This window comes from Marmota flaviventris, chromosome 17, assembly GCF_047511675.1.
Source record: "Marmota flaviventris isolate mMarFla1 chromosome 17, mMarFla1.hap1, whole genome shotgun sequence".
Classification (NCBI taxonomy): Eukaryota; Metazoa; Chordata; class Mammalia; order Rodentia; family Sciuridae; genus Marmota; species Marmota flaviventris.
Genome location: NC_092514.1, coordinates 75,080,469 through 75,105,887, shown reverse-complemented (window position 1 = coordinate 75,105,887; position 25,419 = coordinate 75,080,469). Strand labels below are relative to the sequence as shown.

The 25,419-nt window shown below is 55.4% G+C and overlaps 2 protein-coding genes and 1 long non-coding RNA gene across 5 annotated transcripts in view; 2 read left to right on the top strand and 1 right to left on the bottom strand.

The window, feature by feature from the left end:
* Positions 1 to 20,288, top strand: part of Timp2 (TIMP metallopeptidase inhibitor 2) — a 43,510-nt gene extending 23,222 nt beyond the window's left edge. The window contains exons 2-5 of the mRNA XM_027955479.2: positions 8,819 to 8,919; positions 10,634 to 10,742; positions 16,024 to 16,148; positions 17,532 to 20,288. Coding sequence (XP_027811280.1) covers positions 8,819 to 8,919; positions 10,634 to 10,742; positions 16,024 to 16,148; positions 17,532 to 17,729 — 533 coding nt within the window. The 3' untranslated portion in view covers positions 17,730 to 20,288. The remainder of the gene's footprint in view (positions 1 to 8,818; positions 8,920 to 10,633; positions 10,743 to 16,023; positions 16,149 to 17,531) is intronic.
* Positions 1,754 to 4,954, bottom strand: LOC114107970 (uncharacterized). The gene is made up of 3 exons (XR_003585392.2): positions 4,798 to 4,954; positions 4,475 to 4,545; positions 1,754 to 1,974 (listed from the first exon to the last, which is right to left on the bottom strand). It is a non-coding gene; the product is annotated as an uncharacterized lncRNA (long non-coding RNA).
* Positions 20,289 to 24,043: 3,755 nt separating the features above from the next.
* The window catches only part of Usp36 (ubiquitin specific peptidase 36), a 33,874-nt gene continuing 32,498 nt past the window's right edge, over positions 24,044 to 25,419 (top strand). For all 3 annotated transcript variants that reach the window (XR_003585397.2, XM_027955511.2, XM_027955510.2), the window contains exon 1: positions 24,044 to 24,120. The gene's annotated coding sequence lies outside the window, so the exon portion shown is untranslated. The remainder of the gene's footprint in view (positions 24,121 to 25,419) is intronic.

The following is a 25,419-nucleotide window of genomic DNA, read 5'->3' as shown; positions in this document are numbered from 1 at the left end:
CTGGGCCAGTGGTGTGGGTGATAAATCAACCTCTTGGGACTTTTCCTCCCCCAAACAGATGGCCGTCCTGTGATTCTCTGGGAAGGGGTCACGGGGCCTTCCCACCCCATCTGCAGGAGCCCAGGGGGCTCTGTCCCTCGGTCACCTTGGGTGGCTGATGGTGGTGTGAAGGGCCACGGGGCAGCCTCAGCCCCCCCCGGGTCCCCACTGCGTGCACCTGTCTCCACCAGGAGCACACGTCCTGGCGAGCACGTGGCCCTGCCGCCCGACAATTGCTTGGTGACTCTGCAGGGTGTGGGTGTCTCTGCTTCCTCCCAAGCCTTGACGGCACCCCTGGGCCCAGGCTCTCGCCACCCCTCTCTCCACCGCTCCTTCTGACATAGCTGCAGGGATGAGGACACTTCCTGACTCTTGCTCGTGCCTCTCTGGTGCCTCCAAGTCTTCCCCAAAGTGATGGTCCCCGCTGACGGCCTCATGGCAGCCTGGAGCTGGGGATCCAGACTGGGTTCACGTGGCCCCTGCCACTTGCCTGGCCTCCCTAGCTTCTGTTTGGCTGTGACATGGGGCAGTGCTCTGGAAGGCCGGGCCCCCAGAAGGTGTCCACAGAGTGCAGCTGGGTGGGCGGGGAGACCCAGACATGAGCTCTGCTGCTCCTGAAGCACCCCTGGGCCTCTCCGTGTTCCAGAGTTCTCTGCTGGGTGGTGCTCACATGCCCACCCCTGGGGACGGCGTCCCTGTCCCCGCCTCCTCGACGCTCTGCATTACCCGGACAGCTCTCTGCTCACTTCCTTGCATCCCACCCTGTGGGTCCTTCTCCCCAGACCACAGTGACTCAGAAAGGCCTTCACAGCTGACCTGGTGGTGGACGGGGCTCCCTGCCGGCCCAAGAGGTTTGCGGAGGAGCAGCAGCATAGCTGTGTGCCCGCCGAGTTATCCGTCCGCGGGTTGAGGGCAGGTTGGACGCAGGGACAGAAGCCAGGAGAGAGATCTGGGGCCCCCTGGCTTTGAACATGGCCCCACCCCATGTGGGCTGCTCTGAGGGTCAGGGTAGGTCCTCCCTCCTCACCTCTCCTTCCCCACCAGCCGCCTGCAGCCAGTGAGCCTACGCTGGCACCCAGGACCTGACAGGTGTAAGAAGATGGGAAAGTTGGGTTTTTAACGTCGGAGGTGGGGCAGGGGCCTCTCAGACCTGCAGTAGTTCCTCTAATGAGCGGAAAATGGCAACAGAGATCAGGTCAAGACCTCTAAAAAGACGCAGGTGTTGAGGGGCCTCCAGCTGGTCCCCTGAAGAACACGGGGGTGGGGGGTGGGGGTGGATGAACGGCTCCTGGAACAGCCCAGCGCCTTCCCAGGAAGGAGACAGGGCTGTGCGTACTGTACCCCCTTTCTCCACCTGCTCAGGGAGGGCTGCGCTGAAAAGGAGTGGTCAGGGAGCTGGGACAGAGTCCACCCTCCCTCACGGCCGCCTGGGGGTGTGGGCCCTGCCCACGGGCCACATGCCTCAGGGCCCCAGGCACAGGCCAGGGCTCTCAGACGGTCAGTGTAGACCAGGCCTGAAAAAGAGTCCAAGGGTCCAGCCCTCGTGGGTTTGCTCCTGAAAGGAGTCAGCCGATGAGGAATGGTGACCGCCCAGGGCCACACTGGGCACCAGCAGCAGCGTGAGGAGAGGACCCTGGTCTGCTGAGCTGCTGCCTGTCCCTTCCTCGCCTGCCGTCAGGGAGGGACTGTGGGGGGCGGGGGCTTCCCTGGGCACCTCTCCAAGCTCTCTCTCCTCTGCCCGCTTGGGCTCGGGGCGTGGGGTTCGCACGGCTGGGCTTGGCTGGTGCTCAGGGTCCTGGCGGAGGGCTGCAGAGCCTCAGCTCCTCCACAAAGCCCCACTGTTCTCTCCCAGGAGCGCTGCATTTTTTTCAAATGATTCAGCAGCACGTGAACGGGAGGGCTGGAGCCCAGGCTCTGGCACGAGGTCTCGCTGGCCTGCAGGGAGAGGGAGGAAGGGTGGCAGGGCGTGGGCTGGGGTCCTGCCAGGGCTGCGGGAGGCGGGTGGCTGGAGGCTGGGCGGAGTCGCCGCATCTCTTCTCTGTGCAGCTGAATCTTAACAGACGCTCCCTTGCTCCCCACAGGGAGCCAAAGCAAATGGGCAGGAAACGGAGCCCGAGAACTGGTCTCCATGGAGACGGGCGTCCAGCGGACAGCTGCTCACGTGCACACTAGAATCCGGCAGCGGGCAGGCCTGGCAGGTCCCCAAGGGCCAGCCTGTGGGTGGCAAAATGGCCCAGGGCCTTGTGCAGATCTGCCCCTGTTCTGCACCTCGCACCCGCACCTCCCTCCCTGCCTACCCTCAACCCATTCCCCAAATCCATCTGCTGGGAGCAATTCCCAACCTAGGCTTCTGTCACCCTGGCCTGAGTCACAGTGGCCAGGTCGTGTCCTCACCCTGGACAGGCACAGCCCTGCCCCAGAGCTGGGGTGCTGTTTAGAGCCTCCTGCGGGGGGGCCTGTCTGCTCCGTTCCCCACTCCCCAGAAAGCCCAGTTGCTGGGTCCTGGGGATGGAGCAGGTCTGGCGGTATCGGCAGGAGAGTCTGGTCTCAGAGCTGCAGGGAGGGAAGAAGCCCTGGGTCCCACCCATCACCGCGGGGCTGTTTTTAATTACTAAGTGACAGCCCCTTTCCCCTCATTTCCCTAAAAGGAATGGACTTGCAGGAGATCTGTTCCATCATTGACCCAAAAGGGCTGAGCTGTGAGGAGCCGGGGCACGCAGAGCTCAGAGCTCAGGGGTAGTCCCCAACTGTGTACTGAGGACACCTGGGGGTGGTGACACCGGAGGTGGCAGGTGAAACTGGACACGCCTGTGAACTATGGGCACCACGCCTGCACTGGTGTGTTCCTTATGACACCTCCGAGCCGCTCAGCCGCACCTGTGTCCAGGTATGGATCTGCCGAGAGGGGTGTGGCCTTGAGACCTGTGAGCCAGAGCAGGTTGGTCCTTACGACACAGGCCCCTGTCCTGATCACCAGCTGCCCATTCCTGGCAGTGCTGTGGCCATCTCTGTCCCTCCAGGCTGACAAGGTCAGCCTGTCCTGCTCACAGAGGTGGACACCCTCCCGCAGAGAGGGCCCAGTGCTCCTTATGGTGCCTCCATAGCCCAGTGAGATGACTTGGTCACATGCCCCTCAGATTCCACAGCCACAGAGAGCAGCACCCTGAACAATGCAGCCATTTTACTGCGAAGTCAGAAGCTGTGCGACTGGACTTCTGTCCCGAGCCGAGGGGTGGACCTAGGAGTGATCAAGTGGGGCACCATTTCCCTCTCAGACCCTGACCTGGAGGGTTTGTAGGTGGCTGGGGCAGAGGCATCTGAGACGCCCCACCCCCCCAAAAAAAAGAACTGGATCTTTGGACAAAGGAGTTCAAGTTCAGAGATCAATCAGCTTTGGCCAGTCTGGGCAGCCATTGAGTGGTGTGGATGTCCACCCTAAAGGGACAAGAGACTGATCCCAAGTGTCAGGATTTTGCTAGCTCTGTGTGTTTGAAGCAGGGCATGTGGCACCTCTCCTCTCTGGAGAGTTGAGACAAAGGGTATGTAAACTTGCAGTCCCCCAGTAAACTAGCAGCACCCCCACACTGCAAGAACCACCGAATCCTCACCTGGAGTGAGTGGAGGTTAGGTTTCATCTGGAAAAGACTTTTTTTTTTAAACTTTCTCTGAAGTGGTTGGCAAGTAATTCTACCCATGGGCAAGGAAATGGACCAGCTGCCCGGGGTGAACGTCTGCAGCTGGGCCCATGGTTATTGCATTTGCATTAGGAGTGGGGAGTTCTCTGCAGGGCTGGCCCCTGGCGGCTCGCTGCTGCCCCCTGTTGGTGTGTCGTGGGTCTCTGGCTGACTCGCACCCAGCCCAGCATCAGAGCGACACTACCGGTTGGTGATTTGGGCCAGCAGGTTCTTTGGCAAATGTGCTAAGACACATTGGGCTCCTCATCTCACCTCCAAGTGGGCCATGAGCGGGAGGGGGTATTTTCCCAGGGGTCCCCATGGGCACCCCTCCCAGGGAGCAGCAGGAGATTAAGTAGAGGGTGGGCAGGCTGGGGGGACAGTGCCCTCTGCTGACACTCAGCAAATCCAGCCTCAGGCAGCACCTGCAGGTGGACAGGTGATCAGGGCCCTGCTTTGACTTTCATTTGCACAAGTGTTTCTCTGAGTCCTGGAGATCCCTGCACTTACGGGGTAGACAGGTGGTTTGGAGGGACTGTGGGCCACTGTCCCTTCTTCTCCCCAGAGGCTCAGCCTCAGCCAGGCCGTGGGCTGCACAATCGGTGTCTGGAGCAGTCAGGTCTCACACCCACAGCTTCCCCTGTGCCCAGGGTGGGGAGCCCACGCCCTGGCAGGAACTGCCCCATAGGGTGTACCTACCCCTATAAGGTATGAGATTCTCCAGAGAGATACAAATAGCAAGTAAGAAATAAGCAGTTCACCTTCGGGTCTGACTCCAGGTGGATGATGGGCACGGCTGGTTTTTATTTCCCCAGGAACATCCATACTGCTTCTGTGAATACAGTGGGATTCAAAAGATGTTGGTGGTATGTGAGTGACTGGTGGGCACGGTGGGCCCTGTGGTGGTGGGAGCCTGGGGGACAGACAGGAAGGAGAATGTGCAGGAGGGAGAACAGCCGCCCCAGAGCCCTGGGCGCCCAGCCGGGCCTCGTCATGACTGGAATCTGTTGAGTGTCCTGCACCCTGGTGGCCCTTGGACATGGCATGTGCTGGGGACACCCCGGGTTTCCAGCCAGCCCCTCACCTTCGCTCGGCATCTCGGACAGGCCTGCGTTGGCTAGTCTGTCTGGAGGTGGTGATTCTCAGAGGCTGGATACAGCTCGCCCTACAGCCCGCCCTCTTCGTACTCTTTCGCAAACTTGACTTTCCATCACCCGTTCTTCTCCACCCGGTCTGGCCGGGCGCCCTGGGGATTGTTTTTGCAGGCTCCTCGAGAGGGGAAGTGACATCATGTGGTGTCCTTAGCCCAAGGGATGGGGGCAGGGGCCCTGCGGTTGCGTGTGCTTTGAATTAAGTCGATGGCTGTATGTTCCAGTAGCCAGCATCTGGCAGCGAACTCGTCAGCCAGTGTTTCACCCTTGATCTGAAACCCAGATGTTGTGTTGACGGCAGAAGAGAAAGAAGAAAAAGCAAGATCTGAGCCTCTTGTGGGGTGGGGAGGAGGCATGATTTGGGGGCACAAAGCAGAACAAGAATCTCAACAAAGGCTCTTGCTCCTCCTGCTGCCTCCTGTCCCCCAGTAGGAGGCTTCTGCAGGGGCAGGACATGGGCTGACCCCAGCACACAGCATGTCCCTGCCTTGGGTTTAATTCTGCCCAGGTTGGGGTCTCTCTGCAGTTCCTTCCCCAGACCTATCCTGTCAATGGCCCGGGCTCAGGGAGCACCTCCCTCTTTTGGAGTGCGCTGCTTTCCTCTGCTGGCTTGGTGGTCCGTCCTGGAGCCCAAAGTGATGACCGCTGCATGCACGTGGACAGACGCTTTTGGAGAGCTCTCTGTCTCCTTCCCTTTCTGCCACTGCAGTGAAACTCTGCTTCGCTGTGGCTCGACTCGGCTGTGGCTCTCAGCACCCTGTTTTCCTCCCTGTCTCCTTTCTGGACTGACGGCTTGTCTGGGGCCAGGTCTGCTGCTGATGCTTTTCACAGGCAAGACCCTCACCAAGCCCCTTCTCTACCTGTCGTTCCCAGATAGGTGCCTGCTGCCCTCACAGGTCACCATTGAGATTCCTCTGTGTGACAAGTGACAGGTGCTCACTGACCAAAGCCATCAGCCTAGCCCATTTCTGGGGGCCAGTGCCTGGGGAAGGTTTCCACAGAACTGCTTTGTCTTGGCCTGGCTTGTTCCTCATGCTTTCCTTCTCATGGTCTCTCGTTTTGCAAAGTGGGGGGGGATGGTTTTCCACCAAGAATTCAGAGAGACCCTGAAGCACCTGAATTCGGGGTCTCCGTGGACGAGCAGAAGCAGCCCAGCTGGGAGTGGAGATTCTTGCAATCTGCTCCACTTCCCTGCAAGCACCTGGTGGCTTTGGTTAGCCTTCTAGTCTTACCTGGGAACTTCAATCAATTCTGACAATTTAAAAAGTTGTAATCTGCAGCCCCAAGTGGAGCAAGCACTCAGGGGGGTGGGGGGCTGCATCCCATCCAGACCCTGGGAGTGCATTTGGCACCCCGCGGCCCAGGCCCTCAGTGCCTGTGCAGCAGGAGGGCCACTTTCATGTAGTCTCCCGGCCTCCAACCCTCATCACAGCCTTATGAGCTGCAGGGATGGTTGTTAGCTCCCTTTTAGAGGAAGTCAAAGAAACTCTCTGAGGTCACACAGCTAAAAGTCCTGACTCGGGATCCACCCCTGAAACAGCCTCTTTCAAAAACCCCAGTGGCTTTTGTAAGAGGCCAATGCTTGAACCTTCCTACGAGGGAGAGAATGTGGCCTGTTGGCGGTTTGCGCAGCCTTTGGCTTGTTTCTGACTGCCTGTGGTGCATGTATGGAGCACCTTTGGGTGTTAAGCATTGGACAGTGTAGCGGACCACCGAAAAGAAGCTCTCAAAAGCACGTAAAGCAGGCAGAGTTGGGTGCTGTGCTCCCTGCGGACTCTGCTGGTCTGTTCCTGAGCTGACTGTGCTACACACAGGGCACCCTGGGACAGAGTTGACCTGGCGTGCTTACTGGTTCACGTAAGCATTTTTTGTGCAGCATTGCAATAAGATATATGGATTAGGCAGGTGGCCACAGGGACCAAAGGCAGCCTTACGTGGGCTGCTGGCCGGAGGTGGTTAGGTTCAGCCCAGTTCCAGCTGAAGGGTGTGTACTGAGTACTGGCTGTCCCACGTCTAGAACCCAGCCTCTACTTGCTAGGCCCTCCCAGGGCCCCAAGCAGACAGGCGGACAGGTGTTTACAGCAGAATGGATGAGCAATGCGGAGTCCCCCAAGTGCTGCAGGGCACAGGCCTTCCCAGAGCAAGACAGGAAAGGGCTGTTGTAGCTGGGTCTTCAGGGATGGTTGGGTGTTCTCTGGCCGGGAGGGGAGATGGCAATTGGGGCAGAGAAACTTGCCTGTTTAGAGGTGGGAGCACACCTGGGATTGGGCAGGGAAGTAATATGGGTTGGGGACATAGCACGGGCTAGCACAAGGATTATGGGTGGCGGCAGCCCAGGAAACTTGTTGGCACCAGGTTGCAAAGGTCTCATATTTTAGGCGAGGGCAGTGGGGAGTCAAGGAAGAGGTTTGAGCTGGAAGGGACACACACTTCTAGTCGTCCGGCTGCAGTGAATGAGGAAGCCTGGGAGGCACAGGATCAAGGGCAGGTCGCCCTGTGCCGGGGTGGCCTGTCGGGTGGCTTCTCCCAGATGTGGCTTTTCAGGGCGAGGCCTGGCTTGGCCTGGGAAACAGGAACCTGTGGCCTGGGCCAGCCGTGACTCAGCTTCGGCAGAAGAGGAGAGTGGGGCCCGATCCCAAGGCCGAGGTCACGGGTGTGGTGCGGGGCTCTGGGGTGAGACTGGGATCTGGAGCATACCTCTGGGTCTGAGGGACGGACACAGATGGGGCTCCCATGTGCCTGGACCTCCCTGCCTCTATGGGAAATGACAGCCCTGGCCAGGAATTCCCAAGACACTTAAGCCGACCACTGGAGGGTGGACGAATCTCTTCCTTATCTCTGTTTTTCTGACATGTAAAATAACAAACACTGGCCCAGAGTGACCTGTCCACTGCACTTTGGAAGACAAAGCCCTTAAAGTCATTAAAACAGACCATGCCACCCACGGATAACTTGAAATGAAAATAGGAGGGCCTGCCCGAGCGACATGCACTGCTGGCCCAGAGCTCTGGCCCTCCAGGAGGGACCCCAGTTCTGGCTCAATTGCTGGTAGAAAGCCCCGAGGGGATGGCCCTCGGTAGCCTCAAGCTCCAGAACATTCTGGAACCTTCCCAGCCTGGTCCTTGTTGCATCCGGGCTGCTCTTTCTGTCTGGCTTCCTTCCTGGGCATCTGTCCCTTAGGTTTGCCAGCCCCGCCTGCAGACATTTCCTAACACAGTCCGTGCCCTGTGAGTTGCAGCACTGCGACCCCTTCTCTGTCACGCCCCCGCGGAGAACACATGTCACTCTCAAGCATCCTCTAAGAGACATTTCCAGGGAAACTTGTTTTTCTGTTTTGGGTGTGTGTGAGTGTGTGTGTGTGTGTGTGTGTGTGTGTGTGTGTGTGTTTGCACTAGGGGCAGAACCAGAGCCTTGCACATAGTGGGTAAGCACTGCACCACCGGCCCTCTGGGGAAACTTCGAGGAGGGGCCCCTTTAAGGTAGAAGACTACTCCTCTGCCTCAGCTCCCCAAGCTGTTTGCCAATAGTGCACGGAGAGAGGGTGGTGGGAACGCCTGAGCCCACCTGAATGACAGGGGCTGCAGCCGGTCCTTTGTGCACCTGCTCCCAGCCATCAGGAAATAGGCATCAGAAAGAATGCGAGGAAGCCCCAAGCACTCAGGTGACACCGACGGGAGCTTTGGCAGGATGGGTGGTTGCACCCTGCTGTTGAAGAGACCACCTGGGCACGAGGGACACTGAGCCTCTGGCCCATCAACAGAGGAGGGTCTTGCTGAAAGACCGCAGGACAGGAGGGAGCCAGCACTAGGCAGGGTCTGGGGTCCTCTGTCCCTTGTTTTACAGCCAGGGCCAGGGATGGCTCACCTGCCTCAGCACCTCCCAGGCCTGGACACCTGGCCCCTGGTCAGAGCCTGGACGCTGGACTTCTCACCTCTATGTCTTTGTGTTTTGCAGTGATTAGGGCCAAAGCAGTCAGCGAGAAGGAGGTGGACTCTGGGAATGACATCTATGGCAACCCCATCAAGAGGATTCAGTATGAGATCAAACAGATAAAGGTAACAGCCCGGCCAGCGTCCCAGGTCCACGCGGGGGCGTGGAGGGCCAGGGAGGGTCAGCGTCCCTGGAGCTCAGTCCAGCAGCCTGTGGGGCAGAAAGTCAGGCTGCAGGCAGGTCTGAGTCTCCTCAATCCATAAATGTCTGAAAAGCTGGGCAGAGACCGTATGTTCCCAGCAACTTCCATTATTTCAGAAACACGTCACCTTTATTTTGATGGGTGACAAATTGGTGGCACAGCCTCCACGCACATCACACAGGTCTGTAGTATCTACAGAGCCTTCTCTGAGCCTCTCCATGCCAGGGCTATTGTGGGCTGAGCGGCTGTAAAGACGTGGTCTTGCCTCCTGCCCCAGTTGAAGCAGGAGATACAGCCTGAGCACACGGCAGTGCCTGCAGCCCCGCATGCCCAGTTGGCTCCGGGTTCTAAGAGGAAGAAGGATTTAGGGAAAGAGGATCCTGCAGTCAGGTGTAGATAGTGAAGCCTCCCAGCCGTGGAAAGAAACGGAAACTCTGGTGGGACCGGCCCAGAGAAGATGGTATGTCAGATAAAGAGGCCTGAGTCGGGCTGCAGGCCTGTGGGCGAGATGGTGGCGTTTGTTAGTATTTTCAAAGGACCATCCATGTCCAGGAGCATGTGGGAAGAGACCTGTGTTTGAGAGAGAGAGCGAGGGAGGGAGGAAAGACAGAACCCAGCCCTGGGAGGAAAACGTGATGCTCTCGTGGTTGACGACAACCAACTTGGCCCTCAAGAGAGGAGAAGACTCCTGGCTCTGGCCGGAGGGCCAGTTTGCAACATAGTGGTAGTTCTGTAGCCATCCGTATTTAATTTTGTTACAAAAATAAAAGGTCCTAGAAAATAAATGTTATCCGAAGACCAATGGAATGCCTGATTGTTACATGTGGCATATGTTAAGGAGGTGACCTAGTCTCTTAGTGCCCAAGTCTCTCTGTTATTGAAGCAGAAAAGCAAATCCACTCTCATGGTCTCATGGGGGGATGGATAGTAACACCAAAGAAGGGCCTTCAGCCCCTTGCCAGTGCCCTTCACGCCTCCTGGAGCCGTCCACCCCGGGCATTTCTTGTTTGGCCATGACTTTAGGGAAGATCCATTCCATGTGGGTTTGCTCACTGCTTATTAAGACTCTCTTTAAAAAGTTCCCTGTGGGCTTCTGGGAAATGCTCACACAGCAGCTGCGTTCCTGAGGCCACAAGTAAACCAACCCCCCTGTCCTTGGGGTTACATCCCAATTCCAGGGGTGCCTCTCTGCTCTTGTTCCCATCAGGTAGCCCTGGCTGCATCCAACTTCCTGGGGGTGTGTCGTTTGTAGGGTCATCAAAACCTTGGGCTCAATCCCCAGCACTAAAACCCAGAAGACTTAATATAAAAAAGCCAGAATATTTCTTTGAATATTTCTGGAAATATACAAAGGTCGTGGTCCTGGAGGATGGGCCAGAATCTCCAGGATTGACGCAAGCCCGTGCCCAGAGATTCTGAAATGACCTCCGGGGGTGCCCAGAAGTATTGTCTGAGAAAGTCCCTTCCAGGTGACTGAGATGTGCCCTGCTCTGCGATGGCCAGGGTAGGTGGCTGAGCGGCTCAGCAGGGCAGTGGGCTTCTGACCCCCTCCTGCGCGTTTCTGCCCTTGTCTGCGCAGGCAGCAGGCGGGAGCGGATTCCCAGCCCGTCTGACACGTGCCCTCCTTGTCTTTCCAGATGTTCAAAGGCCCTGACAAGGACATAGAGTTCATCTACACGGCCCCCTCCTCGGCAGTGTGTGGGGTCTCGCTGGACGTGGGAGGAAAGAAGGAATATCTCATTGCAGGTGCGTGGCAGGGAACTTCCTGCCCTGATGAGTGAGTGCTTCTCAGGGTCCCTTTTTGTCCTAGTCCCTAACAGGGCCAGTCTGGCCAACTGCACTGCCACCCTCCTACCCAGGTCCTGTGCTTCGTGGACTGTGCGTGGGAAAGCCACGTGCTCTGGGCCACCACCCACTTCCACACACACCCCACGGGGCCCACTCTGTCCGGGACTCTCACAGCTTCCCCACACGAGTGTGCTGTTGTGGTCCCCAGGTTACAGGCGTGGGAAACTGGGGTGAGGCAGGTGGCCCAGGCACCTGGTTGCTGTTTTCAGTCGGGCGAGCTGGTTGAGATCACATTGAAACTGGCCCAGGTGGGAGCACTTCCACCCAGAATTCAGCAAATGCCCCAAACTGAGCTTTTCCTCCAGGAGGGCGGTGGCTGGACATTCCTCAGCACAGCCCCGCGACGTCCCTGCCAAGGGCCGTGACCTGGGCTGCCTGCCCATCGGTGGGGGCCAGGTTCCCATCAGCAGCTTCTGTGGCTTTGTCCCTTTGGTTCAAGATTCGGAATTCTCATTGCCCCCACACCTCGCCCCGTGGCCCTCCTTCGACCGTCCACGGGGATTGCCCAGGAAGCTGGTAGGACCCCTGAGGCCCAGGCTGTGCGCAGACCAACCGAGCAGGACCTGGAGGGCTGGGACCCAGGTGTCCGTGTTTCACAGCTCTCCCGGAGAGCCTGGTGTGCGGCCAGGGCTGAGGGCCAACCTCTAACCAGAACCCTCGCAGCTCTCAGCCCAAGGCAGAGCCTCCTTCCAGAGGTGGCCAACAGCTGGTCAGCACACACTCGGGAGGCTGTGCCTCGGCAGCTAGGACAGATGCCTCCTTTGCAAAGGGACCCTCTGGATGCTATTTTCATCTCCTGGGGTCCTTTGCGGTCAGGCAGTACTGCCCCTTGCCCAGTGGTCCTGAGCATGGACCACTGCCCGCTATGGTGTGGGATGGAGAGTCCAGCCCACATGGCCCTTTGGGGCAGTTCCTGGGGAGGGACGGTGAGCTGGTTATGACCAGCGGTTGGGAGCCCCAACTCACAGACTCTGCTGCAGACATGGCTCCTGCCCTGTTCCATGGCCCCCGAGAGCTCCCAGAAGCTGCAGGCCACAGAGAGGGCGAGGGCAGAGCCGCTCAGGGCCTTGGCGTGTGGCTCACCACTGGTGATCCCTCTGTTTTGCTTACTTGGGGAACACAGTAGGAAAATCAGTTGGGCTCACTCCTTTTCTGTAAGGAACAGGCCTCTGAGTCCTATCGGAGCCTTGGGAGTCTGTTAGGACAGAAGGCCGAATCATTCCAATGGCTATACAGACGCCCATCCTCCACCTTGTCCATCAGAGCCTCCTTCACAACTGCCAAGTGTCCTGCACTGTCCCCACACACAGGCCCATCAGATTGTCCCCAGGCTCAGCAAGAAGACAGTTGTACAAATAACACAACACACTTGTTTTTTGTTTTTTTGTACTGGGGATTGAACCCAGGAGTCTCCTAAGTTGCTGAGGTTGGCCTTGAACTTGTGATCCTCCTGCCTCAGTTTCCCAAGTTGCTGGAATCACAGGTGTGCACCACCTCGCTACAACACATATTTCATAGTCTTGCTAAAACCTGAATCTGTCCAAACTGTAAAAAAGATAAAAGCGCTAGAAAAGACAGTCTCGCAGGGAATGCATGCCCGTCACCTGGACTGCCTTCCATTTGCACATTACCCAGAGCACATTTTCATTTCCTCACTGGTCATGGATAAAAGACACTTCTAAAATGTGTTGTATGCTGTTTAAAATTGCAGTAAAGTCTATGTGATATAAATTGACCATTGCAACCACTGCTAGGTGTACCGTTCAGTGGCTTTAAGGACATCACAGTGTTGTGTGACTTTCACTATCCATTTCCAGAATTTCTTCATCATCCCAAACTGAAGCTGCCCCCATTAGCCAAGAGGTCCCCACTCCCCGCCCCACTCCTGCCTTCTGCTCTCCGTCCCTGGGAACTGGCCTGTTTCACGCAGCGCAGCGTCCTCCCCGCCCATCCCTGTTGTAGCGTGTGTCGGAATCTTGCTTTTTATGAACCTACATTTTTAAGTTTTCAAAAACTGTGATGCTCTTCTCTGTGGGACCCCGTGCACGGTTTCACCTTGTTACCATTCCCGTTGACTAACTGAGGCGCTGCCCAGCATCTCAGAGAAGCGTCCCGAGGTTTCCAGGATGATGCAGAATCAATGGCACCGCGTGGCCCACAGGGGCTGGTACGACAGAGCCGGCAGGTGCATGCAGAGGGGGAAGCCAGGCCCCGATACCTCGGCCAGGTGACTACACCTGTCGGTGCCTCCCAGGCCTGGGGTTGCACTGGGGACAATGACAGCAGTGTCTGCCCCCATGGTGGTTGTGAGGAAGAAGGTGGGGGTCTCAGAGACGTGGGCACCCTGGGCGGGCCTTACTCAGAGGCAGCTAATAATTCACTTCTTAGATCCGAGGTGGCGACATCCTGTGCGCGTGTCCTGGCACCAAATGAAAAACTGGTGCAGCGCTGGTCCTGGGTAGAAGGAGCTGGGTAGCAACACGGCAGAATGAGGGGAAGGGTCTGCTGCAAGGACCCTCAGTAGGAAGATGTCCTTGAAAAACTGAGACTGATTGTGTCTGGGACAGCACAAGGTGTCCCTCTCAGGGATCCGCTGGGTCTCTTCCCTGAGGACCATCTTTGGGACAGCTCAGTGACAAGACTGAGCCCATAACCCAGTCACTCTCTTAGCCAGGGCACTTGGCTTCGTCCTGCCGTCCATGGGAGGGAGCAGGAGTGAGGCCATCGCCTGCTGCGGCTCACTCAGCCCGTGACTGAGAAAACTCTCTGGTCCAACTCGCCACGTGCACAACTGTCAGGTGACTCCAGGCTGAATCTGGCCTTTACTTCCTGAGGCACAGAACCTAATCCAGTTCTCTGGAGTCAGGATGGGTCCCTTAGTCAGGGGCTAACCAGAAATCACGGGGCACAGTCAGCCACTCGGGCTGGCTGTGGCCCCAGGAACGACCGCAGGGCCCAAGACGGCCCATCTCCTCCCGGGGTGGTGACTCAGCTTCACATGCCGAGTCGGGCACCACGAGACCGCGTCCAGGAACTCCTACAGAACGGGCCTGTGATTTTCTTCTCCCGTCCTCTTCTCTGAGAGGAACAGTAAACATACAAGTCTTACTTACACATTTGAATTCATTCCTGTTTTTCTGTATCCAAGAATCATGCTTTGCTTTTTTCCAAGACAGACATAAATAAAATGTGGCAAGAGATGTCCAGGTCATGGAAGCCCGACCGAGTCTCCATCAGACTAAAGTGTGTCCTCTGACACCCCAAGAGTGCACCTTAGCCCAGCCCGAGGGCCACTGAACACCGAATTTGCATTTCATCTCCACTTCTCCCTTTGCCAATCCTCCGAGGCAGGGGTGATTGGAGGGCAAGACGGAAGAGGAAGACAGCTGCAGAATGCAGGATAAGAAGCAGATAGTGGCCAGGGCCCACACCCCAGTCAGAGAACTTTCAGTGGAAAATGACCACATGCAAGGAACTGTGGGTCGAAAAGGGTCACAACACGATCCTGACCCGTCGCGCTTATGACCTGGCTGGGAGCTAGAAGCGTAGGAGACCAATGCTGTTGGAAGGTGGGGTAAGAGGCCAGCTGAGTGCACAGTAGAAGCCACCATAGAGGTTTGGAGGGCACGGCTGGAAAGGAAACTCAGCCTGTCTATGGTAATGGTGACCTTGGGTGAGAAGGGGCAGTGGTACACCTGTACAGGTGGTAAGTGCCAGAGGACACCGGGACTCAGGGATGACCATTGGCCACCTCTACTTCACTCTTTCCTTCTCTACCCCCAACTCATAGAAAATGGCCCCAGGTCTAGAGGGGAAATAATCAAGTATCTATTTTCGACCTGTGCAAGGCCACCTAAATGGTTTTCTTTTTAAGTTATAGGACTTAGCATACATGACACAGTAATAATATGCTTTTTGTTTTGTTTTGGTCCTGTGGGCTGAACCCAGGGATGCTCTACCACCAGGCTATTTTCCCAGCTCTGTGTGTGTGTGTGTGTGTGTGCGTGTGTGTTTCATATTTTGAGACATGGTCTTGTTAAGTTGCTGAGGCTGGCCTCATGCTAGGGATCTTCTGCCTCAGCCTCCTGAGTAGTGGGGATGACAGGTGAGTGCCACTGAGCCTGACAGTAGTACTGCTTCCTGATCCCTCTCCTTCACAGAATGTCATATAAATCTAAACAGATAAAAGGGCAAATTGAGCTCCCAAAAGTAAGAGGATCAGCTTACACAGAAGTAAAAGCATGAGAATTCAGACCCAGGGGGTTTGCAGCATGGAGCAGCATGCCAGCCCCGCGGATGTCACCCGTGCCCACTCAACCCGAACAAGCCCATTGTATTTCCCAGGCTGCAGATGGCAGTCTCGCTATTCAGGATGGGGTGCGGCCGGCCAGCTGCACTGGTACTTTTCTATCTGTGGATTCTCCAGAGCTAGCTGTGCCCAAGGTCCTTAAGCTGATGCTGATGCTTTGTGGGCAGAGGTGCTCAGGGTACCTTCAGCTGCTTGCCTCTCAGGGCCTCTGTCGGCTCTGCCAGGCTCTGCGCCCTCCCTGGGCCTGCGTGTCTCTTGACAAGGCGCCATGGTAACGGAGCCCGAGCAGTTTCTAAACGACCTCCAGAGGCACCGTTAGGTTCCACACTCTTGTTGGTTCTTTTTCTCCTGTGTGGCTAATGCCAGGCTGTCACCAACAGTGATGTCTTCAGCAAACGGAGGGCGGGAGCAGAGTCCTAAGTCAAGGAACAAGCAAGGAACAGTGCCTCCTTGTGCCCTGGGAAGGGAGTTAGGGCAGATCTCTAATTTCTAAAAAAATCCCACGAGTTTGCTCCAAATGCAGGATTACAAGCTCAACATCAAATGGGAGAAATGCTCATGAATAAATATGGCTTGGTGACAGTAAAACCGGGAGCAAGATGACCTGTAATAACACAGGCTCCTCGGTGTGTCCATCAGCATGCATTAGGGTGTTGGGAGGAAGTGGACCCAAGCAGCAGCAGATAATGAAGACAGGAGGTTTCTTTCCTTTATTTTTTTTTTCTGTGAACGTGTATCATCTTAAAACTCAGAATATAACAGTCTGTGTATTTTCATAAAAACCTCAGCACCCAGAGCTGCTTCCAGATTTGGGAGACGGGTGGAAGGAGGTGATCTCTCCCTGAGCACGTGATTCCTGTCTGTCCACAGGAAAGGCTGAGGGGGATGGCAAGATGCACATTACCCTCTGTGACTTCATTGTGCCCTGGGACACCCTGAGCACCACCCAGAAGAAGAGCCTGAACCACAGGTACCAGATGGGCTGCGAGTGCAAGGTGAGCAGGCCTGTGTCCTCCACGGCTTCCACGGCGTCTCCAAGTGGACAGCTGGGGTTTGGGTCCCCAGCTACCCAGGCCCCTCAGTCCACAGGGTCCTGACTGAAGAGCTGAAGAGAGGCTGGCTGGGGACACAGCCTTGGACCCTGGTCCCTAGAGAGCCCTGAGTTGCATCTCTGACAAGGGACATTTGCAGAAGGGGATTTGGGTGGGCACGCTGAAGTTTGTCCCCGCAGCCTCTAGCAAGTGAAGTCTTGTAGGGAAAGGAATTCATGGGAAGGGCTGGTCCTACAGACCTACATGCAGAGCCTCGTGAGCCAGTGCCTCAGGCATGGGAAGGGCTGGTCCTACACACATACGGGTGCAGACCCTCATGAGCCCAGTGAGCCAGTGCCTCAGGCTCCGCGGGTTTCCCAGCATTCCTGGCAGTTCCCCACGGAGCTCCCTTTATGCGTGGGTTCTATTGAGAATGCCTGTCTCCTTCTGCTGCTGGGGGTGCTGGGCAGAACTGTAGCCATGCAAGCCCTCAGAGGCAGCCAAGGCGGGGGAGGGCTTCCCTGGGGCTCCCGGGCTGGGATTCTGCTGTCTCCAGTGCCCTGGCACCTCCCTGCCCCTTCCTCTTCCCCAACACAGGAAGCATTGCTGGGGCATCTCTCCATGTTCCCGGGGGTGCTGGCTGAGCCAGGCTGTAGGAGTAGCCTGTGCTGGTCAGAGCTGACCATGGGGCCTCCTGCCCTTCCTGCTGGTGCCCATCTCTTAGCTTGGGCAAGGTGCAAGGTGTGAATTGCAAACCCATGATGTCAGCTACATGCATACCAAGCACGGTGCTCTGCACCCAGCAGACATCAAAAGCCAGCTCTTCCTTTATCTCTGTACAGCCACAAAGGTGGTGACCCTCTTGTGGCTGAGAGTTCCATTGCGAAATGCAAGTTGCTTGTCATCTCGGAGCTCACGCTGGAGAGTAAGGAAAGGACCTTCTTATTTGACAGGGATCTGTCTCCAGGAATTTTTTTTTTTAACTGGGAATTGAACCAGGGGCACTCAACCACTGAGCCACATCCCCAGCCCTATTTTGTATTTTATTTAGAGACAGGGTCTTTCTGTTGTTGTTGCTGTCGCTGCTGTCCTTGTACCTCTAGGAGGGCAGGCTAGCTGTAGTTGTCTCATTGTTAAGTGAAGGTGGATAGGAAGGCAGGAGGGGGCAGGCTGGTCCTGGCCTTCCCCAGGCGGCCACCTGCCACTGTATGGAGAGTGTGGGACTCAGTAAGATGTTGTCCTTGAACACCTTTGGTGGCACACGGCTGGGCTCTGGATGTCCCCTGAGTGGCCTTGGCCTCTCTGATTCCTCAGTCCCCAACTAAATCTGCCTGCATGTGTCTCCAGATCACACGCTGCCCCATGATCCCATGCTACATCTCCTCGCCGGACGAGTGCCTCTGGATGGACTGGGTCACGGAGAAGAACATCAACGGGCACCAGGCCAAGTTCTTTGCCTGCATCAAGAGGAGCGATGGCTCCTGTGCGTGGTACCGCGGGGCGGCACCCCCCAAGCAGGAGTTTTTTGACATCGAGGACCCGTAGGCAGGGTGACCACAGGCCTGTGGCCAAGCGAAAAGCCTCCGAGGGTTTAGACTGGTCCAGCTCTGACATCCCTTCCTGGAAACAGCATGAATAAAACAGTCATCCAAGTGGGTCCACGTTAGTATGATTCTGCCCCCGCCCCCATTTTCCTTCTGAACACACTTGTGAGTCTGGAGGAAGAGATGGGCCAGGGTCCCTCCCACATTCCCTCCATCCACCACCTGGGCACCGTGTGTCTTGGTCTTCGATTTTTGGGCACAGGCAGGGGTGGGACCCACAGACTTCCTGCCCAGGCATCTTTGTCCCCATCACAGATGCCAGGCAGGCAGCATGCAGGGGTCTCCCCAGCCTGGTTAGGGCAGAGCCTGGAAATGTGCGTTTTGCAGAAACTCCTGAGGGTCATTGCAAGACTGTGTAGCAGGCCTACCAGGTCTTTGTCATCCTGAGAGGGGCATGTCCACCTCTGGCCTAGGGTGGCAGTCCCTGCCCCCTGCAAGTGTCCCCCATCTTCCCTGGGCCCATCACAATCTCCCAGCACGTGTGACTCCCTCGGGACCAGGAGTAGCCCTGGAACTGGTGGCTCGTTCTTGGAGGACTCGATCCTGGGAGTTTGCAGAATTCCTCCTTCAGGGCCTTGGAGGGAGAGGCCCTCACTGAGCCATGCCGCAGCTCTAGGCAAGGCCTTTCAGTCCTGCACTGCAGACCTGCGAAGCCCTGAGCTGGGGCAGGTCCAGGGCTGGGGTGTGCCCAGATGCTCTTAGAGTTCTGTCCTGAGCTTCTCGGGTTTCTCTGGCCTCCTTCCCACCTGCTTTCCCCAGGGCAGTGTATGGCTGGCCACCCGGCTCTCTGTTTGTGCAAACTGAGGACATGATCTTGCTGTGCCCCGGCAAGCTTAGTGAAATCTCCCTCCAAGACAGATAATCATGATTCTGTGCAGATTTCTCCAAGTGATGTGAGCTAAGCTTATTAAGATGTCCCAACCAGGGCACCCAGGCAGCTTGTGTTCAGGCCCTCGGGGCACTGTGGCCTGTTTTAACAGACATCTCATTTTTTCTAAAGATGAATTCTCAGATAATATGTGAACCTAAGTGGCAGGTATGCCAAGGCCTGCTTGCTTTCTTATGTCACAAAGATTACCCACTTAAAACCCTTCAGAGGGAACTGGGGAACCGACTTATTCCCTAGAAATGGTCTTCTGATGCCAATAAAATAGGTGTTCAAGTAGGCAGAACTTTCTCAGTCACAATACAGTTGGCCTTCTTTCTCCTTCTACCCATGCTGTAAAGATATGCTCTTCTGGGGACACACATGATGCACACATAGACCTTATGCACACACACAGAGTGATGCTGAAGCCAGCCACCCCCCACCCTGGCCCCAGGCCCCTGTGAGAGTCCTTCTGCAAAATGCTTCCAAAGTCACCACCATCTAAGCCTGTTCTATTCTGCAGCGACCCCAGAGCAACCGTAAGACTCCTGACCCCCGAGGGGCTGCAGCCCTCATGCCCACCCGGGACCTGGTCAGCACAGAACTTGTCGACTCCCCTTTCTAGGACAGACCGGGAGAGCATCCAGGAATCAGCCCCTGCCTTGGGGGCATTTTCATGCTGTACAGTGATGTCCAGTTGGTGAGATGTCACGATGGACCAGTCCGTGTGATTTCAGTGTATACATCACCACCAGACCCCTGCAGTCAATAGAACACCCCGCCCTGTTTGCTTCCTGTATGGTGATATCATATGTAAGATTTGCTCCTGTTTCTGCTGACTTCTTCAATGTTTCGGGTTGTTTCTGACATCCGCTGTAACCATCCCCATGATGATTTCTTTTTTAATTACCCTTGGTAGGTGTTAGACTTGCACTTTTAAAAAAAACGGTTTCTGCATTGAGGAAGCATTGGACCCAGAGTGGACATTGTGGCGTGTAGCTGGCCTACGGTGGAGGGTCCCTTCAGACCTTCCTGAGCATCTTTGCTCTTTCCACCGCCTTGCTTCTATTCTCTGGTTCGGATAATTGCAAAGTATCTTTGAGTAGGTTGGTCAGGAAAGATGGCCTTTATATTTGGATTTCTGACCATGCCGAGCAAAGTGCCCTGTGGCAGCGGAGGGCCAGGCCGCTCCACACCCTCACAGTGGACAGCCACGACATTTGTACAGGTGAAGAAGGATCTCATTTGGCATTGTTTAATTTATGGTGTCTTCTAAGCACTGCTCTTCTCTCCCTTTATTCTTTTCATCACGCAAGCAACTCAAAATATTTAAAATGAAGTTTACATCGTAGTTGTGTTCAAATCTTTGCTTGATAAGTATTAAGGAATATCAGACTTGCTGCCGTAATTTAAAGCTTTGTTGATTTCGTTTGTTTTTGTTTGGATTTTTATGTTGTTGTGGGGGGAGCAAAGTGTTCTTCGTGCTGGGATGTGAAGTCCGAGACCCCCCTGTGCTGGGAGCACGTGAGAGTCGTGGAGAGTCAACCTGCAGACTGCGCATGTCTCTGCTGCTTTGTATCATTTTTGAGTGACCGCTCCATCAATGGACAATAAACAGTATTATCAAAGAGACTGCTGGCTCTCTCTGTGTGTCTGATTCCGACGTTCAGCACTGCCGCTGTCTAGCTCAAGGAGGGGGCCAGGCACCGTCTGGTGGGCACAGGGTCCTCTGTGTCTGAGGAAACCTGTGAGGCTAGCATGCTTTGAAGACATGGGCAGGCAGAAGGGAAGACAGCTTTTTTTTTTTTTTCTTTTCTTTTTGGTACTGGGATTGAACACAAGGGTGCTCTACCACTGAGCCACATCCCCAGCCCTTTTTATTTTGAAAAAGAGTCTGGCTAAGTTGCCCAGGCTGGCCTCCAACTTGTGATCCTCCTGCCTCGGCCTCCTGTGTCAATGGGGTTACAAGTGTGCACCACCACACCCAGCCAGAACTATTTTTAAACATGTCCAAAATGTTTTTATCACACCTTAATCACCTACTTAGTATTTATTAATGTCGTCAAGTAACCTAGTCAGTGTTTTGACATCTCCAATTATCCATGAATGCCTTTTGAAGCTCTATTGCTCTGAGTCAGGACCCAGATAAGCCTCACTGGCTGCAATCAGTTCATGCTGTGGTGTAGGTTTTGTTTGAGCATGTCCTGCAAAGCTCTGTGTGCTGGTCCTCAGTGTGGACATTAAGAGATGGGGTGCAGTAGGGTCATACTGGCCCCTCCCTGCTCTCTGACCTCTCCCTCTTGCTTGAGTTCCCACCATGATGCCCTCCAGCATGATAGGATGCAGCCAAGGGGGCCCTCACCAGAGGCCACATTAATGCAGCTCCCCAAATTTCAGCCTCCCTAACTGTGAGCTAAACAACTCTCTTTTTCTTTACAAATTAACCGTCTAGCCCTCATGCAGAATTTGTTATTGTGGAGCAATGGGAAGAATTGTTTCCCACTCTACACAGCTAAGCAGTACAGTCAGCAGAACAAAGTTTGTTCCCTCGTCTCTTCCATAAGACAAGTGAACACCACCCAATTAACATCACCCACGCAGGGTGTTTGGATTGTTTTCCCCTGTGGAACAATACCTGGGGCACTACAAAGAACTAATATTTTTTAAAAAAATTAAAATATTAAAAAAAATATTTGAGGGAAGTGGCTCAGCTGCACGTAACAGTAACACAGAGACTTTCAGTGTCACACAAATGGCTTTGCCTGGAGTTTGTGGCCTCTTCCAACCTGTAAGCCACCTTAGGGGTCTCAGAAAACAACACACAGAGGATGGCTACTTATTTCATTTATGTATGTATTTAGGTCAAATATGACTTTGAAAGAAAACAGCAAAGCTTCTTATGGAGATTTTCAAACATACACAAAAACAAAACAAAATCCCACAAAGAATGGTATAACAAATTCCATGTGCCCCTGATTCCAGTTTAAAAAAAAAAAAAAAAAATCCAAGTTTTGTTGGTCTTTGTAAACAATTTTAAATCCATCTGAGACACACTGGGGTGCCCAGATGCTGTTAGTCCCCATCACGCTTGTTCACCCTGTGAAAGAAAGTAAGGGGGACAACTGGAGCAGCCAGCCAGCAGACTGTAGGTCCCAACTGCAAATACAAGATCCAGGCTAGAGAGCCAAGGGGCTGGTGGGGGTCAGGGGCCACCAAGACGGCTGGTGAAAGAGTCTTGAGTCTGGTTACTGCACACCATAGGAGAGCACCTATTTCTGTCCATTAGTAGGATTATAGGATGGGAAAGATTGCAGTCCTTTAAATGTCCTAAAAATATCTTTAAAGTACCCTACCAGTGGACATTTTTACCTTACTTAACTTTAATAAAAAAGTGTCAGTTTTTATCACAGGGGATTTGCTGTGACCACAGACTTTGCCTTAACACTGAAGTTCTTGGATGGGTGGTCTGCCTATGGCCTTGGGGTCCGGCTGTGAGAGGACCCCCCACTCGCCTCACTGCTGCCTTGAATCTTTTACAGTGAGAGGCTGAGCTTTGATATAGGGGAATTATTTTGGTCTCTTAGCAACTTTTCTCCTGCAAGAAACAAATTGACTGTTGAAAACAAGACATTCAGAAACAAAATGATATGGAGATTTTCATTCTGTGACAATCAAGAGGAGCATTCTAATGAAAATAGCCAAATAAAACGTTAGACAAATCCATGTTTGAGACTGCAAAAGAAGTGGGGTTTGGGTCAACATCAGAGAAGGGTGTGAAGGTAGATTTGAGGTGGGGTGCAGAAGTCATGCTGCCTATCTACCTAGAAATAAAGAGGCTGGGCTGGGTTAAAAAAAAAAAAAGTATGCAAAGCAACAGTTAGCCTGAATAAAACCCAGGCCTCCCCATTCCCCTGCCAGTTGCTGGCTTCCTAGCTCAGAACACATACAGGGAATCACCCGTTTTATACAATGTATCAGGACTTGAATAGGGAGAGTTGTCTTTGAGTCCTTGAATAGAGCCCACTCTGGTCAGGGGACAGGAGAGTGGTCAAGAAGCAAAGAGTAAGATCTCAAATTAAAACTTTTAGCAGAATGGGGTTTGTTTGTTCCTTTGGGTAGTGGGGACTGAACCCAGGGGTGCTTTACCACTGAGATGGCTCTCCAGACCTTTTTTTTTTTTTTAATTTTTAAACAGGGTCTCACTAAATTGCTGAAGCTGGCCTAGAACTTGCAATCCTCCTGCCTCAGCCTCCTGAGTTGCTGGGATTAGGAGGGTGGCCCACCTCACAAGGCAAATAAAGAATTCCTACACAGAGGACACAATTTTAATCTCAAACTATTGCAGTTTTGTTTTTGCTTGTTTGCTTTTCCAAAGAACACTAGCATCCAAGTAATAAACGTAGGGCGAATTTTGTTCAATCACATCTATTCCCTCTCTCCCTCTTCAGTCCTGGCTTATAGGTGTGTGGAGAGGCTGCAGATTAGCTCTGGGCGATGCGCTTGTGGTCTCACCTGGCTCATCACTCTTACTTATCAGTCAAGGAACATAGGGATTATGTACGCAAGTTCTACCTTTTGGAAAAAATAGTTTATGCCTGTGCTGCTCTGGTAGCTCCTGAAGTCGGGCCAGGGGCCACTCTCTCCATCTGCCTTGGAGAACGGGGACAGGAAAGCCAATCAAGTCAAGGGTTAGGGGAAGTTTTAGAAATACTGCAAAGGCAATCCCTGTTTGTAACTATTCGGCCGAGGCCTTCACGTACAGTCGTGTAGGGAAAAACTATCGGAGGTGACAGCTGGAGTTGGAGGATCGTGCTCAGGTATCCAGAGACTTCAAAAGCTGAAAACCAAAACTGATCCCTCACCCCAGGAGCCACCTCCCTGGTACTGGGCTCATCGCGGGGGAGCTGCGAGCGTGCCTTCGTTTCCAATGGCACAAAGCCCGAGTCGGCCAGGCGCCGCTCTCTCCGCAAGGCCAGGTGACAGGCAGGAGCCCCTCCCGCGCGTGAGAGAGGCTCGGCGCCCTCCTCCGCTGGCCGGCCCAGGGAGCCCCCGCTCTGCGCCTCGGCTGGCAGCACCCGCCTGCCCACAGGCACGCCGTGGACCCGGAAGTGGCGGTGCCGCAAGAGCTCTGCGGAAACCGCCTGCGCCACGGCCCGGGGGCGGGGCGTCTCGGCTCTGCGCGCTTGCGTCACTGCGTAGGCTGGCGGGACCTCCGGACCGGGAGGCGACGCTGACGGCGCGTAAAGCGGCGGTGGGCGGATCCAGGAAGAGGGCCCAAGATATCCCCGCCTCTTAAAGCAGCCCGGACCTCTCGGTGCCGGCAAAGAGCGGCCGCAAAGTGCGACTCCTTTAAGCGTCCCTGTGACACGTGTGTGAGGCGCTGGAGGCCCGGATGGTGCGCCTGCGGCCCGGGCCGAGGAGACGCCAGCGCTGCGCGGGCCTGCCGCGGGCCGCTGGGGGCCAGGTTAGGCTGGGGCCTGGCGGGGCGGGGCGCAGGCCCGCGAGGGGGCTTCCGCCGGGCCTGGGGCGCGGGAAGGGGTGGCGGGGCGCGGGGCGCTCGGAGAAGGCGCGGGCGCGCGTCCGCTCGGGTCCGGGATGTCCGCGGTGCGCCGGGAGATGCGGTGTCCACGAAGGGCTCGGGAGGACCTCGCGGAGGGCCATGAGGGTCCACGAGGGGCTCGGGGTGACCCCGCGGAGGGCCACGAGGGGCTCGGGGTGACCTCACGGAAGGCCATGAGAGTCCACGAGTGTCTCAAGGTGGCCTGGGGGATGCTCTGTCCACAAGGGGCTCGGGGTGACCCCGGCGATGGCAACGAGGATTCACCAAGGTCCTGGCATGACCCAGGGAGCACCAGGAGGTTCGCTGTCTACGAGGGGCTCGGGGCGACCCCGTGGAGGGCCATGAGGGTCCACGAGGGCCTCAGGGTGACGTGGGGCGTGACAGGTGGATGCGCTGCCCGCTAGGGTCTCTGGGTGACCCCACCGAGGGCCAAGAGGATCCACAGAGGTCTTGGGATGACCCAGGGAGCACGGGGGCAGGGGATACGCTGTTCCGGAGGGACTTCACAAGAACCTCATGGAGGACCCAAGGCCGAGCCTCAGTGAAGAGGTGTGAGGCCCTGGTCCATGCAGGGATTGGTGTGGGCCGGGGGAGAGCTGTGTCATCAGGGGTCCGTGGTGTCTTCAGAAAAGTCTTGGGTCCTGGATTGTGCAGTCCAAGCACGGATTTGCGGTGACCCTGCAGGGATGGAGGGCACAACTGGACCCAGGTAGGAGCCAAGGGCAGGGGAGAAAGTAACAGACTGTGTCCAGTTGGGCAGCCTTTACCCACAAAAGTATCCTTTATCCAGGGACCAGACTTTATCCAGGGCTAGGTCAAAGTGGGTTGAGAGCGTTTTGCGTGTGGAGCAGAGACTCGCTTCCTTTCACTGAGATATGCAGAAGGTAACCTTCCTCATGGTCACCATGGAAGAGCGCCGTGATGAGACCTGGCAGGAGATGTGGGTTTTAAAGTGCCAGTTGCTTGTGATGGGTTGGTTGTATGACATGCTCCCTAGAGCCCTTAGTACCAGAGTACTATCCTAAAACAGACAGGAGAGGGAAGAGTACCCCACTGCACACATAGTCCTGTTTCTGCAGTGGATGCCAAGAAGCAGGCTCCAAGGAGACATTGGCTCTGCCCAGGATGCATGGGGTGTCTGGCAGGCCCCCTCTAAGGGGCCCCAAGGAGGCCCCAACCCTCTTGTCTTGGGCTGGTCCTCTC